Source organism: Pleurodeles waltl, chromosome 3_1 (genome assembly GCF_031143425.1).
Source record: "Pleurodeles waltl isolate 20211129_DDA chromosome 3_1, aPleWal1.hap1.20221129, whole genome shotgun sequence".
NCBI classification, from domain to species: Eukaryota; Metazoa; Chordata; class Amphibia; order Caudata; family Salamandridae; genus Pleurodeles; species Pleurodeles waltl.
Genome location: NC_090440.1, coordinates 1,010,470,325 through 1,010,484,140, shown reverse-complemented (window position 1 = coordinate 1,010,484,140; position 13,816 = coordinate 1,010,470,325). Strand labels below are relative to the sequence as shown.

Genomic DNA, 13,816 nt, shown 5'->3' with positions numbered 1-13,816 from the left:
CTCTATAGTGAAAGGGGCAGGGTTCCTGGTGGCCAGCCGTGGTTGAGCATGGATGGCCTTTCCTTTGGCAGGTCTGCGCTAGTTTGCTTTTTAAGTAGGGGATTAGAGAGGAACTCTAGAGACTAGACTGCTGATCACAAGAAAATTGGCCTCCAAAAATCATCAGGTGCGATCCCTTCCGCACAAACGGCAAAGCCTGGGCGCACCGGGGGACCCAGGAAAAGTACTGAGTGCAGCAGCAACTGAGGATTTTCAAGTAACTTTTCAAGTAAATGTGGTATTCATTAAACGCAGCAGTAAAATGCTCAGAATGTGCAAGTAGTGCAGTTTAAAAGTAATTAAAAATGATTGAAGCATGGGATGACAGTGATACTTGAGGAACTTTGCTTGTCCATGCCAGGCAGTTCTTTAAGGAGTGGATTAGAGAGGTATTTTAGAGACTAGACTGCTGACTACAAGGCAATAGCTACTGCAGTAGCCTCTAAAAATGTATAAGGTGTGATTCCCTCTACACAGATGGCAAAGCCAGGGCGGACGGGGAACTCAGGAAAAGTACAAAGTTCAGCAGTAAGTGAGGATTTTCAAGTATTGTTTCAAGTAAATGTGGTTCTTGTTAATACCAGCAGTAAAATACTCAGAATGTGCTAGTATTGCAGTTTAAAAGCACTACAAAATTAATGTAGCACATGTTGCAGGTGATACCGAGGGAGCGATGCACATCTGTGACAGGCTGCTCTTTCAATAGGGGATTGGAGAGGAACTCTAGAGTCTAAAAGGCTGACCGCAAGGAAATGGAGTCTGCAGTAGTCTCTTAAACTGTATCAGGTGTGATTCCCTCCGCACAAATAGGAAAGCCTAGAAAAGTACTAAGTGTAGCAACAAGTAAGGATTTTCAAGTAAGTTTTCAAGTAAATATGGTAGTTATTAATAGCAGCACCAAAATACTCAGAAGGTGCAATTAGTGCAGTTTGAAAGCAATTAAAAATGAATGTAAGAAGCAATGCAGGCAATACCTGGGGATCTTCTAGGCACAAAGTTTTACCTTAAACTTGAAAATTCATAAATCTGCTTCTATTAATTAGATTTTTGTCATTGTGGTGTCCAATCATTTCTTAAAATCATCTCTATTTTTCTAAATTGGTGTGAGGCTTTTCTTTTGTTGTGTTTTCACTTTATTGCTTTTTTTGCACTTGACAAATACTTTACACATTGCCTCTAAGTTAAGCCTGACTGCTTTTGTACCAAGTTACCAGAAGGTTGAGCATAGGCTTATTTAGTGACTTTTAGGATTCACCCTGACAAGGATTGTAGCTGTTACCTGGACAAGGTTTATATCACATTCAACCCACAACCCAATTTCTCACCGTAATCATTTATATACACGACATGAAATATTCCTTGAATTCTTTGCTATTAATAGAAAATGCCTAGCAATCCCTAGACTGGATTGGCACTGACTAAACTCTCATGTTACTGTAAATTTGGAGCCCTATTAAAATTGTTATCTTTAGTTTGAATACCCTACCCGTATATGGTTTAAACATGATTAGATAACATATGAACACACAACCAATACCAGGAAATCAGTTATGTTTTATGTATTATAGCAGTTAACTATCATTCTATAAAAAGAAGTATGATTTTGAGTGCAAACCCCCATTAGGCTTTCATGTTTGGAAAAAATAGACCGAAGTACTAATTTGAGAATTTTTACATATGAACATTTCCCATAAAAAAGAAAATATATACCATACCATACTCCCTTTCAGCCATCGCAATCATAGAGTTGATAGATAAGCTCCATTTTCAGATCTGTTATGACTAATACTAGATACTATATTATGAAAAGGACAAGAACTGATGCAAGTTAGACAGAGGGCATTATGTGTGAACATTTGACATAATTTTTGAACGTCCTCACCTTATTGTTGTACAATATTATAATAAAACAGAAATGTGATATTCGCATCTAGACTACATTTACATTTTCTAAACAAATGCTTTTCTCTTACATGTATGGATACTGCCTACATGTATGGACACTTCTTTGTATTTAATATGCATTTCGGGGCACAAGGTTTTAGAGAGTGATAGTAGGAAATAACAAATTATATCAGTCAATGGACTGTATGTATTAGAAGGGTTGTTTTGCAAAGAGGGTGGAACATTACGTACATGCAACTCAAAATAACACTGACTTTCTTTAACCTTTTACTTTAGGTGGATCTACATTTTATGAAAAAGATTCCCCCGGGTGCAGAAGCTTCAAATATCTTGGTTGGTGAACTAGAATTCCTCGACCGTGCTGTTGTTGCCTTTGTTAGATTATCCCCTGCAGTGCTGCTTTCAGGACTCACTGAAGTTCCTCTTCCAACAAGGTAAGTATTGATATTACAGGTTCAACAGTGTTCTTGAATGTTACATCCATTATAAACACCCGTTTTGTGTGGGAATCGTGAGAATGTCTCTAATGAAATCATTCAAAGAACCAACAGAGTTCTGTCATTTTAAGTTTCAAAAGATAAACACTTAAGAACATTTGACATCCTCTCCAAGTAGATTTATAAATCAACAAGTAATCTACAATTGCATTATTTCCTAATGATATAGGCGGTCATTCTGACCGCGGCGGGCAGCGGTAGCCGCCCGCCATGCGGTCACCGCCATTTGGCCGCTCTGCGGTCAAAAGACCGCGGAGGCCATTCTGGCTTTCCCACTGGGCCGGCGGGCGCCCGCCAAAGGAGCGCCCACCGGCCCAGCGGGAAAGGCCCTGCAACATAGAAGCCGGCTCCGAATGGAGCCGGCGGTGTTGCAGGGGTGCGACGGGTGCAGTTGCACCCGTCGCAATTTTCACTGTCTGCTATGCAGACAGTGAAAATCATGCGGGCCCTGTTAGGGGGCCCCTGCACTGCCCACAGGGGCCCCATGAAACCTGTTCCCGCCATCCTGTTCCTGGCGGTCAAAACCACCAGAAACAGGATGGCGGGAAGGGGGTCGGAATCCCCATGGCAGCGCTGCTTACAGTTCTTTTGGTCCTTTGTTTGATTCAATAGGATACAGATCATGGGACCCAGATGAAACTATGAGGTACTCAAGTTTACTAAGTTGCTTTATACATTGATAGGATTGCTGTAGAAAATAAGCATAGACTTAAAGGCATGCCATTGATTATCTGAAACTATATTTCATTCATGGGGGATATGCAGTTTCCGAGCATGGACAAATAACCACTAGCTGCAAAACATATGTTAACTGGAGTTTTTATGGCACAATATGTGGACACTATAAAACAGATTTTCTTACGAACTGTAAAAATTGGAGCCTTCCATTATAAAATTCTAGGCTTAGAAAGAATTTAGAACAAAGTTTAAAACTTCTTTAACTTAGTATGGGTTCTGTGTATTGCAGCACACATGTAAAGTTAGAAAAGTTTAGATAAAAGATCACGCCTGCCTAAACAGGCATAAATGTTTGACATATAAAACCCTGTATGGCTTTTTAGTAGATAGAGTTTTACATCAAAAACTATTGGTTGTTGCACAGGAACTCCCATATACCACTCATGGGATTCCCAATTGATGCAAAGTAGCACAAAAATGTGCAAAGCACTGCCTTGCATTAGTTTGGGGCTGCTTTCCAGTGCAATTCAAGATTTGTGCTTGAAAGTAATCCTTTTCAAGATTTCGGGGGTCATTTTGACCCCGGAGGTCGGTGGAAATGTGGCGGTAGTACCGCTGAAGCCAACCCGCCAATGTACCACACTGACTGCTATGGCAGTAGCAGCCGCCAGGCTGGAGATAACAATCTCCAACCTGGCGCCTGCTACTGTCCTACCAGCCGTATTATTGCCCTACCTACCGCCATGGTATTTGTGGCGTTCGTAACACCATGAAACCCATGGCGGTAGGCCCTACCAGTGACAGGAAATTATGTCCCTGTCACTGGTAGGAGGAACACTCCCCAGACAACCTCCACCCCCCTCCATCCACGCTCCCCCTTTCCAAACCTCCCCCCTGCACACTTGAAGGCACACACCACGCATTCACACAGTCACTCACACAGGCATACAGACATTCATACACACATGCGTCCATTCATTCATGCACACACCGGTACAGACATACAAACTTACACTCAGACACACATTCACATTTCCATTCATTCACGCATTCTCACACATGGACACACACATGCAAGCAACACTACACAATCATTTGCATTCACGCACACACTCACACATTCATGCACACACCCCTACACCCCCACACACACAACACGCCCCAGCTCCCTTCCCTGTCAGAAACCCGACTTACCTGAATCCAGGGGGTCTTCCGGCAGGCGACGTGACGGGGCACTGCTACCGCCAGCAGCACCCGCCAGCAGAACACTGCCAGACGTATTATTCTTCATAATATTGCTAGCAGCGGTCTACTGATGTGGTGCTGCTGGTGGTAGCAGTGCCACCTTAACACCATCCACCAGCATGGCCACATCCAGATTTCCACCCTTCCTGTGGCAGAAATCCGGCTGTGGTCATATTATGGCAGACGGATGTTAGCCACAGCAATGGCCTTTTGGTGGCCGTCGCTGCGGTGTAAGGCAGCAACTATCGCCAAAGTTACAATGTGGGCCTTTGTGTCAGTTGGCTTTACTGCCGGCATAAAGGCTTGATAAATCAAGCCCTATTTTTTCAATTTTGCCCTAATGTACCGCTTCCAGTATTACAATGGCGTATAATCAATTCATAACTTATCAGTATTCAATATGTGTAGCTAGATAATTTCTGGCAAACAAGTAACCATACTGCAGTTTATTAATTTTTAAACATACAATGTATATAAAAATGTTATATATGAAATTTAACAGCAGCTTTTATCTTACTTCCAAAACCCCTTTTTCTAATATACAAGTTTTGCTCATGCCACCAACATCGATTAGTCATTGTCACTTCTTTTGATATTTGTCATGTCATATGATTGTTGTACTTCATACCTATTTCCAATATAGAACTTGTTCTTCTTTCAGTTTTATATATGAAGAACAATAACATTGTTTCATTCACATATGGAAAACAGCATTTTCTAAACAGTGCCCATGACATACAGTGGGGCATTGTTTAGAACACTCTCTCTGTCCAGTGGCGAAAAACTATTTTTCCACTGAAAAATTAAATTAATATGTGGAGAACACCCAATATGTGTATTCTTTGCATCATCCTTTTGTCTTTTTTAGCATCAAAGATGGTTAACCTCTTCCCAAGAATCAGAGATCCTCTCTTCTCAGAATTCTGTCAAGTTCCACTAATTTTCCTATTGCTGTTTCCTTCCTTGCACATTGAACTTCTGCATAGGGAATATTTTTATCCTGGAGTTCTCTGCTTGGCAGAGGGAGATGGAAATTACCACAAAAATTACAAAGGCCTCTTTAATTTCCCCCTCTTCCTAGCCTTTAATTATAGTCTTTAAAGTTGTGCCCTGCAACCTTATTTATTACTATTTTATTTATCTGTCTATCTAGCATCAAACCACACATTTCACAGTCCAAACACTTCTTCATATTAAATATTTTTGTGAGCCTGTCCCTTTTCTTTGTAGTTTCTCAGTTAAGTCCCCCAAAATTTGTGGCTAGCTGATGATTGCCTTCTTACCATAAACTGGCCAAGGAAACATGTTTGGTCAATCTTTGTTCTCTAATTCACAAGTAATTAAATTGTGATTCTGTAGTAAAGCTAAAACAACTTAAACTTGCTCCAGAAAAGGTTTCACAATAACGCCCTAGGGATTTAAAAACATCAAATACAAAATAACGAGTAGAAATACTATTATCTTTCTTGACACAATCCTGTGTGCCTAGTACCACTATCTTCTGAAGCACTGTTCAGCTTAATATTGTCTACCGTGGAGAAATCTCTGATACCAGAATTTTCATTAATAATTGTATTGGTGAGGGGTCAGAAAAGTGTCAGAGAGCCACAACAACATGGGAACACACCAAGCATTCAGTTTTGCTAAAAGCACCTTCACCTGTGTCGTATTAGCTTACAGAGTGTGACCTAGTGTTTTCATTCATGATTTTTATATCTTAGCATTTAAAGCAGAGCTAAAATACCATGCGTTGGACATGACCCTCTCTGCAGAGAGTTTGCCTTTACCCTCCAAGTTTTGCTGAACTTGTCTTTGTTGGCCTTAGGACTTTGAACACTTTACTACTGCTAACCAGTGCTAAAGTGCGTGTGCTCTCTCCCTGAAACATGGTAATATTTGCTAACAGCCAATTGGCACACTTAGGCCCTCATTACGACTTCGGCGGTCTCACCAAAAGACCGCCGAAGCTGCTGTCGCCACTATACTGCCAGTGCTGGCGGTATATGTGCTCCCTGTTATGACTTTTCCACTGGCCCAGCGGAAAAGTCACATCAACATTGCCGCCGGCTCATAATAGAGCCAGCGGCAATGTTGATGTGCAGCGGGTGCAAAATTCGGGCAGTGAAATGCGCGATGGGGCTGTGCTTGGGGGCCCCTGCACTGCCCATGCCAAATGAATGGGCAGTGCAGGGGCCCCCAGGGGCACCCCGAGTCCCCCTTATGGCCAGCCTTTCCATGACGGTGCTTGTACTGCTGCCATGGAGATTATGTCCGCCTGGCGGAAGCCTGGCGGTCAGTTGGAGGGGCCGGCGGTATGGCCGTGGCTAATGTGCCACGGTCATAATATACTGCTGGTACACCGCCAGCCTGTTGGCGGTGTTACCGCCGGTGTACCCGCTGGCCGCCAGGGCCGTAATGAGGCCCATAATGTACTTCTAAGTCCCTAGTAAGGTAGTTTTGAAAGTATCCAGGCCCGGTACATTAAATACTACTAGTGGGCATGCAGCCCTTGTTGTGCCACCCAATGACGCAGCACTTTAAAACATGCCTCAGACATTGCCATTGCAGCCTGAATACAATTTTAAACTACCATGTCTCCTTGGCATTTAATACCCCTTACGAAGCATTAAGCTTCCCCTTTTAGGTAGGACCTTGGTAGCTCATAGGGCAAGTTGCTGCATAATTAATAGGCTCGACATGTAACATTATGTTTTGCAAGTCTTGGTAGTGACACACCCCTAAATTTATCACTACTGTGAGGTCTACCCCTATCACAGGATAACATTGGGGCACTGGGGATTTCTTATTGCATGTAATAACCCGGAAGCTATGTGATGTTTGTTGTCTTGTGTTGTCTTTTGAAATGTAATAAAAACCTTATTTAATGGTAAAGTCTGTTTTTTAATTATAATTTTGAAAATATCTCTTTTAGAAAGTTTGCATTTTCCTTCCCTTAGCCCTTTGGTGCCTGTAGACTTTCTGGGGGTCACACAACTGGGTGCAAATGATAATTAGACTTTGTGAATTACTCCCAGACAGTCACAAATTAGAAGAATTAGTTGTGCTGCTATGGGCCATCTGCTAGCAGGATGAGGATGCGGAGCTGAGCACAGCCCACTTGCAACTCAATAGGGAGTGCTCTACCCTTACACAAAGGACCTATTACCTCTACACTTTCACTACAGCCAGCATGGAGCCAGGGAAGATGAGTCAGGAAATTCCATGCAATTTAGAGCCACTGAGCAGAAGCTTTTCCAGCCTTCCAGAAGGAGGGCACCAAGGAACAAAAGGGGACCTCCGACTCCAACTTTTCAGTATACTTCTTTTCCTGTGGACACTGTGCCAGGAAGGATGACTGTGCTGCTGCTGAAAGGACTGTCACTCTACCAAACTTCTCACCTGCTGCTGCCTTGCTGAATTGCTGCCTTTCTGCTCTGCTGCCATCTTTTTTGGGCAAGGAGAGCTAGACCAGCACCTTCAACCTTGAACCCAGGAGACCAGATTTACTCCAAGGGCTAGTCTCCTCCTTTCATAGGGATGGAAATGGTCACTTTACTTTGTTGGACCATGGTGGTACTATCTGCCTACTCGGATGCATCTGGGAGCAGGTTAGGGTGAGGTGTGGCACAGAAAGGGTCCACAGGTGAGAAGAAGGGTTCCCCATAGGTCAGTTCAGTGGTTCAGGAGAGTGTAGACAAAGGGATCCACTTGAATTTAGAGGAACATAGTACTGGCACAGGCCTCTGCAGTAGAGGGCCTATAGCCATGTTCAATTACCTAAACAGGGAAGCTCATCAAGGCATGGATTATTCTCCTGTGGCTGTAGGCTGGAGGGTGGTCATGTTGAATCTAGCCCTCTCTGCAGTGTCACTCCCAAACTGTATTGCCTTTACCCTCCATTTTTTACTGAATTTGTTTTTGTTGGCCTTTGGAAACCACATACTTTATCACTGCTAAAGTGCCTTAACTCTCTCTCTAAAACATGTTAACATTGGCTCATACCCAATTTGCACACTTAATTTACTTATAAGTCCCTAGTAAGTTGTTACTGCATGTACCCAGGGCTTGAAAGTGAAATGCTACTAAGATGCCTGCAGCACTGGTTGAGCCACCCACTTAAGTAGCACTTTAAAACATGTCTCAGGCCTGCCATTGCAGCCTGGATTCAGTGTTAAACTGTCATGCGGACTTGGCATTTAAATCCCTTACCAAACCTTAAACTCCCCTTTTTATTATATATACGTCACCCCCAAGGGCGCCCTAAGTAGCCCTCTGGGCAGGGTACTGTGTAATTAATAGGCTAGACATGTCCTGTAACTGTTATATGTTCTGGTAGTGAAAAAATCCTAAATTAGTTTTTCACTACTTTGAGGTCTACCCCTCCAATAGGAAAACATTGGGGATTCCTTCTGTAATTTCCATTTATAAGCTGGCAGCTATATCATGTGGTGAATTTGGAATTGTAATGAAAAACCCTATTTAATTTTAAAGCTGGGTTTTTTATTACAATTAAAAAAAAATCACTTTTAGAAAGTTGACTGGCTGTAGTTGACTAGTTAGCCTTTGTGAATTCCTCCCAGAGAGTCACTCCATAAGGGGATAAGGTATGCCTTAAAAGGCCATCTGCTGGCAGGGTGAGGGGGCGAGCTGGGCAAAGCCCCACTCGCAACTTAATAGGGAGTGCTTTGCCCTCACACAAAGGGCCTATCACCTCCACATTGTCACTGCTACCAGCTTAGAGCCACGGCAGGGGAATCAGGCAATTCCATGTACTTCAAAGCCACTGTCTAAAAGCTTCTCTTGTCTTCCAGTAGAAGGGCACCAGGGTATAAAAAGAGGACCTCAGACTCCCACTCTTCAGTACACTTCTGAACCTGTAGAAACTCTGCCAGGAAGATTGACTGCTCTGTGCTGAAAGGACTGCTACTCTGCTGGACTGCTGACCTGCTCCTGTCTTGCTGAATTGCTGTCTTTCTGTTCTGCTGCCCTCTTGCTTGTGGAAGGAGAAATGGACCTGCAGCTTCAGCCTTGAACCCAGGACACCAGAGAAATTTAGAGGATTTTTGCAGTTTACCTTGCAATGGTGTGTGGCTGTTGCTTGACGAGGGCTCACACCCCAGTCAACCAACAACCCAATTTCTCACATCCTGCTACTAAGTTGGGGCCAGATTTCACACTTTCAAATCTTGTTGCAACAAAGGACGGTCATTGATATTACGACCATAGAACCTTACAAAGTGTATTTAAAGGAACCACTGAACACGTCAGCCTATGCCAAACTGCATTTATTATCAGAAACTGAGCTAAGCATTTCCAGATGGGGAGTTCTAGAAAAAACACCCTGTGTCCCAAAAGCTACAGTACCTCATCACATACAAATTAATGTACTCTAAATCAATTCAGCCTTCAAACTATTTTCCTTCTAAGCAACTATGTCAACCATGCCACTTTTAAGCCAACATGCAATTCTTTCCCCCCATTATCTCCTCACACTCCAAAAGATGATATTGCATTAGCCCAGTAAAAAAATGTAACATCTATCAGGGTCAGACTAGGAGAACAATTAGGCCCAGTCTCCATAATAAAGGTGGGTCCTCTTAGCAAACCAAAAAGAAAAAAGTGGTCCACATTTCCAAAGTAGGTCATTTTTGGACTTATAAAGACACTCTATATAAGTGGTTTGCAAGGAACAAGGAACTCTGCAGCGGGTGTTTTTAGATTGTATATTATTGCTAAGCACAGCGGCCACCCTGAGGTCAGCGTCTCCTTGCCCAGATCAGTGCCCTGTGCGGCTGCACCAGTCGCACTGCCCCTGTCTTCAAAGATTTGAGCTGGCTGCAGCCAATGTTTGTGGTGATATCAGGGCAATCATTATTAAAAAACGGACAACCTGGCCATAGGACCAACCCAGAATCTGCTAAAAAAGCATCCCACACACTGACCTTTCAGACAAGCCCACAGGTTACTATCTGATTGTCTTATAGGCTGGTCCGACACTGACTTAGATTACAGAAGTTTCGTGAGTGCACTAACACCTTTATTAGAAACAAAGGATGCCTCTTCTGGCCTCATCTGAGAATGCAAATATCGTCTTGATATCTCAATTACTAATTTATTTTCCCCTAGTCCAGGTAAGGCAATGACCACTGTCAGTAAAAGATAGTAAAATACGGACAGAAACGTACAAATACAAAATGCCTTATCCGTCTTGTCTACCCTAACTGTTGAAGCGAAACAGAAGCTCCACATCATCATCGTCTTTTGTGGGGTTCTGTCATGGAAGTCCTCAAAAATGCCCCGGCTGATGAACTGTCTAAATTAGTTGAATGAAGTTGTGCAGTGTCTACTACCTTTCATCCGTGTCCTTGCAAACTTTAGAAGTGATCATGTATGAACCCACCTTCCCCCCGCTCAAATATACTATATTGTTTTGGTTTGGTGAATGTATTTACTCTGATACCTAAACTCAGAAGTGGCCTACTGTGGGCAAAGTCTCTGAGGGTCTATGGAAATCATAAATCTCAGGCTGTAAATCTGGCAAGTTTTTTTGTTCTAATAATGTGATACTATGCAGCAGATACCTATATCATATGATATTTCTATTGGTCTGTTGCAAGTTTAGAGGCTAATTCCTTAAATAGATATCCACTGAGGGAGCAAGGTGGGGAGTTGGGTGTCAAGCAGTTGGGATGTTTCACGTTTTCCAGCCCTTGCACAATTGCAAACCTTTCCAGAAGTTGAAAAAGGGATGTCAGAAACACTTCACACATCCTGTTCATTTTGAAAAAATAACCTCTGACAGGCGTCTCAGACATTTGCTTTCAGGGAGCTTTGCAGTAATAACCTCCGGAAAAAGTCTGGTTATTACCAAAACCTCTGGATAAATGTTTGAAATATGTTAGATTTGGCTGCTGGTCATGTTTATAATGGGTTTTTTTTCATTTCTGAATTATTTTACTTAAGGTTTTCTATATCATGGATGTCTCTTCTCTTACGATACTGACTTTGTTTACCAGAGTATTGGATGCCACCATTTTACCCAACAGTTGTATCTGGTCCTAGGGCCTAGGTGTATGTTCTACAGACCATCATCAAGTAGCTTTCAGAGATTTGCAGGCGATCTAAGGGGCAGATTTAAGAAAAGTGGCACTGCACCCCTTAGTGCGTCGTGTTTAAATTACGGCACATCATGGCACAGGGTAGGAGGCAATAGCATCATTTTATTTTTACACTAGTGCCAAAATGTTGGTGCTACTCCTGCAGAGTACATAGGGGCCCATTATAATTAATGGAAGCCCTCCTTTAACGCCTGCTCTGAGCAGGCGTTAAAAGTTCCAAACAAATGGCGCAAAAACATCTCTTAGATTTCCTTGTGCCATTGGTTTGCCCCCCTTAATGGGGGAACGTCCCTCCTTACATAGATTATGGCTGGCTCAGGCATAATGTGGCACAAGGGTTTACAAAGTGACACAAAGCATGCATTGCACCACTTTGTAAATATGGCAAGAGGAAATTGCCACTTTACTGCCGCCTTAGCGTAAAAAAATGACTCTATGGCGGCGCTAAGGTGACGCTAGGAGCTCTTAAATCTGCCCCTAAGTTCTTTGATACATTTCAAAACCATTCTACCCCATTTTACATATTGGTGCCAAGGTGAGTTGGTTGTAGCCAAAAGAGTTGAAGGATTTAGGAGGAGTAGAGGTATGCAGTGGAAGGAATGTTAATTAGCTTAATATGAGTGACCGCGAGTAGCTGTGTAGTGACTCCTGTCTGATCTTTCCTACCACTGCCATATACTTACACTGGTATTAATGTTTCAGTTGTTCCAATAAATAGCATTGACTTGCCTTCTTTGTTTAAGTACTTTGCTCTGAACCCACCCTTTTTCTTCAACACTCTACTTACCTTTCCTTTAGCCTACGGACCAGCAACATGCTTCATTCCCATTTTCCTACACTTGATAAGTGCAAGTGAGTCAAATGGATAACATTGGAAGACATCATAGCAGAGACCCATAAGAAACTAGGCCCTGAATCAAAGTTATAGATAAATTGAGAAAAGCTTCAAAGAAAACGCATGTGCTTAAAATCGACGACCTAGAAAGTGAATTCACATCTAATTTGAGAAAAAATAACTCTAATCTCATGTGCCTTTAATTATCATGCTGCAAATGTCTGGAGTGGAGATTGTGCTTATCTGCCGAAGGGAAATATGGAATACTAAGAGATCTGCTGAATGGACATATGGATTACTAAGAAGTCTCCTCTGGCACACTCATAGGACTCTGAGAATTGGTGCACTCATTGCAAGTTTGCCGATAAAGTGATCCTGGCTTCGTTGGTCAAGGGGTGGCTGGCAGAGAAGGGTACAGGAGTGTTATGTTTGTGATTGATAAAGACAAAAAGAGTTCCAGAAAGCAGAGAGTAAAGGGCTCTGACCTTACCCTTTAATTTCTAAGACTACACTTGAATCCACAGTGCATGTAAGGTAATCAACATGTAAAAACAAAAATGCACCCTTGGTCATATCATTCCATCCAAAATCAGCACTTTCTCTTGCAGCAAAAATGTAAAAATAGAAAATGTCCTGTTTATTCCTGAAATGTCGATCATGAATATTTCTGTAAATATTCTAATAACTAAAATAGCGATTTTGAAGTTATTTAGTTTCACATCAACTTCAGCTTTGACTCTAGTATAAAATTAATTTTAGATGAAAAGTGACAAAACCAAGAACGAGCCTGCTTCTACACAGTTGTTATGTTTGAAGTAATGCCATATTTATATTTCAAGTACAACAAAGATGTGTTAAAAAAATATAAAAGCGTGTTCACTGAGTACCTATGCATTGGTATATCTGAGCAGAACTTACCATGGTTGAATAGTTTTTAATGGGTATTTCTAAAATTGTGTTTGCAGATTCCTGTTCATTCTTCTGGGACCACTTGGGAAAGGTCAACAATATCATGAGATTGGAAGATCCATTGCTACACTAATGACTGATGAGGTACAATACTAACAATTTGTTTTTATCATGAACTCCCTGAATTATTGTATTATTTATCCCTGTTTTAAATATTATATTATAGCCAGATACTCATATTGCCAATCCCAGAAACATTTACTTTGTTTATGGTGTTGCAATCAAATGCTCCATATTGGGCTGGAAGGAAGAAAGCGTGTCCCTGCACTATTTTAGGAAAACGAATATCTAATGTTCTGGCAAAAGGAAGCTGTTCAGTACAGAGACCTTTAGGGGGGGTCATTACGAGTTAAAAAGGGAGGTTGCCGCCACACAGGCTACCTCCCTGCTGGCCCATTAAGAGTTTCTAGCTACGCTGGTGGGCAAAAACCTTGGTTTCTGCTCGCCAGCCTAGCGGGAAACAGGTTAGAGCATTGTCACCAGCTCAAAATCGAACAGTGACAATGCTGTAGCCCGCAGGGTGCAGCAGC

General features: G+C 42.3%; 1 protein-coding gene across 13 annotated transcripts in view; it reads left to right on the top strand.

Moving 5' to 3' along the window:
• SLC4A10 (solute carrier family 4 member 10) overlaps window positions 1-13,816 on the top strand; it is a 1,044,586-nt gene that overhangs the window by 686,235 nt on the left and 344,535 nt on the right. For all 13 annotated transcript variants that reach the window (XM_069224249.1, XM_069224250.1, XM_069224244.1 and 10 more), the window contains exons 8-9: window positions 2,221-2,378; window positions 13,283-13,370. In XM_069224249.1, the coding sequence (XP_069080350.1) occupies window positions 2,221-2,378; window positions 13,283-13,370 (246 nt within the window). The remainder of the gene's footprint in view (window positions 1-2,220; window positions 2,379-13,282; window positions 13,371-13,816) is intronic.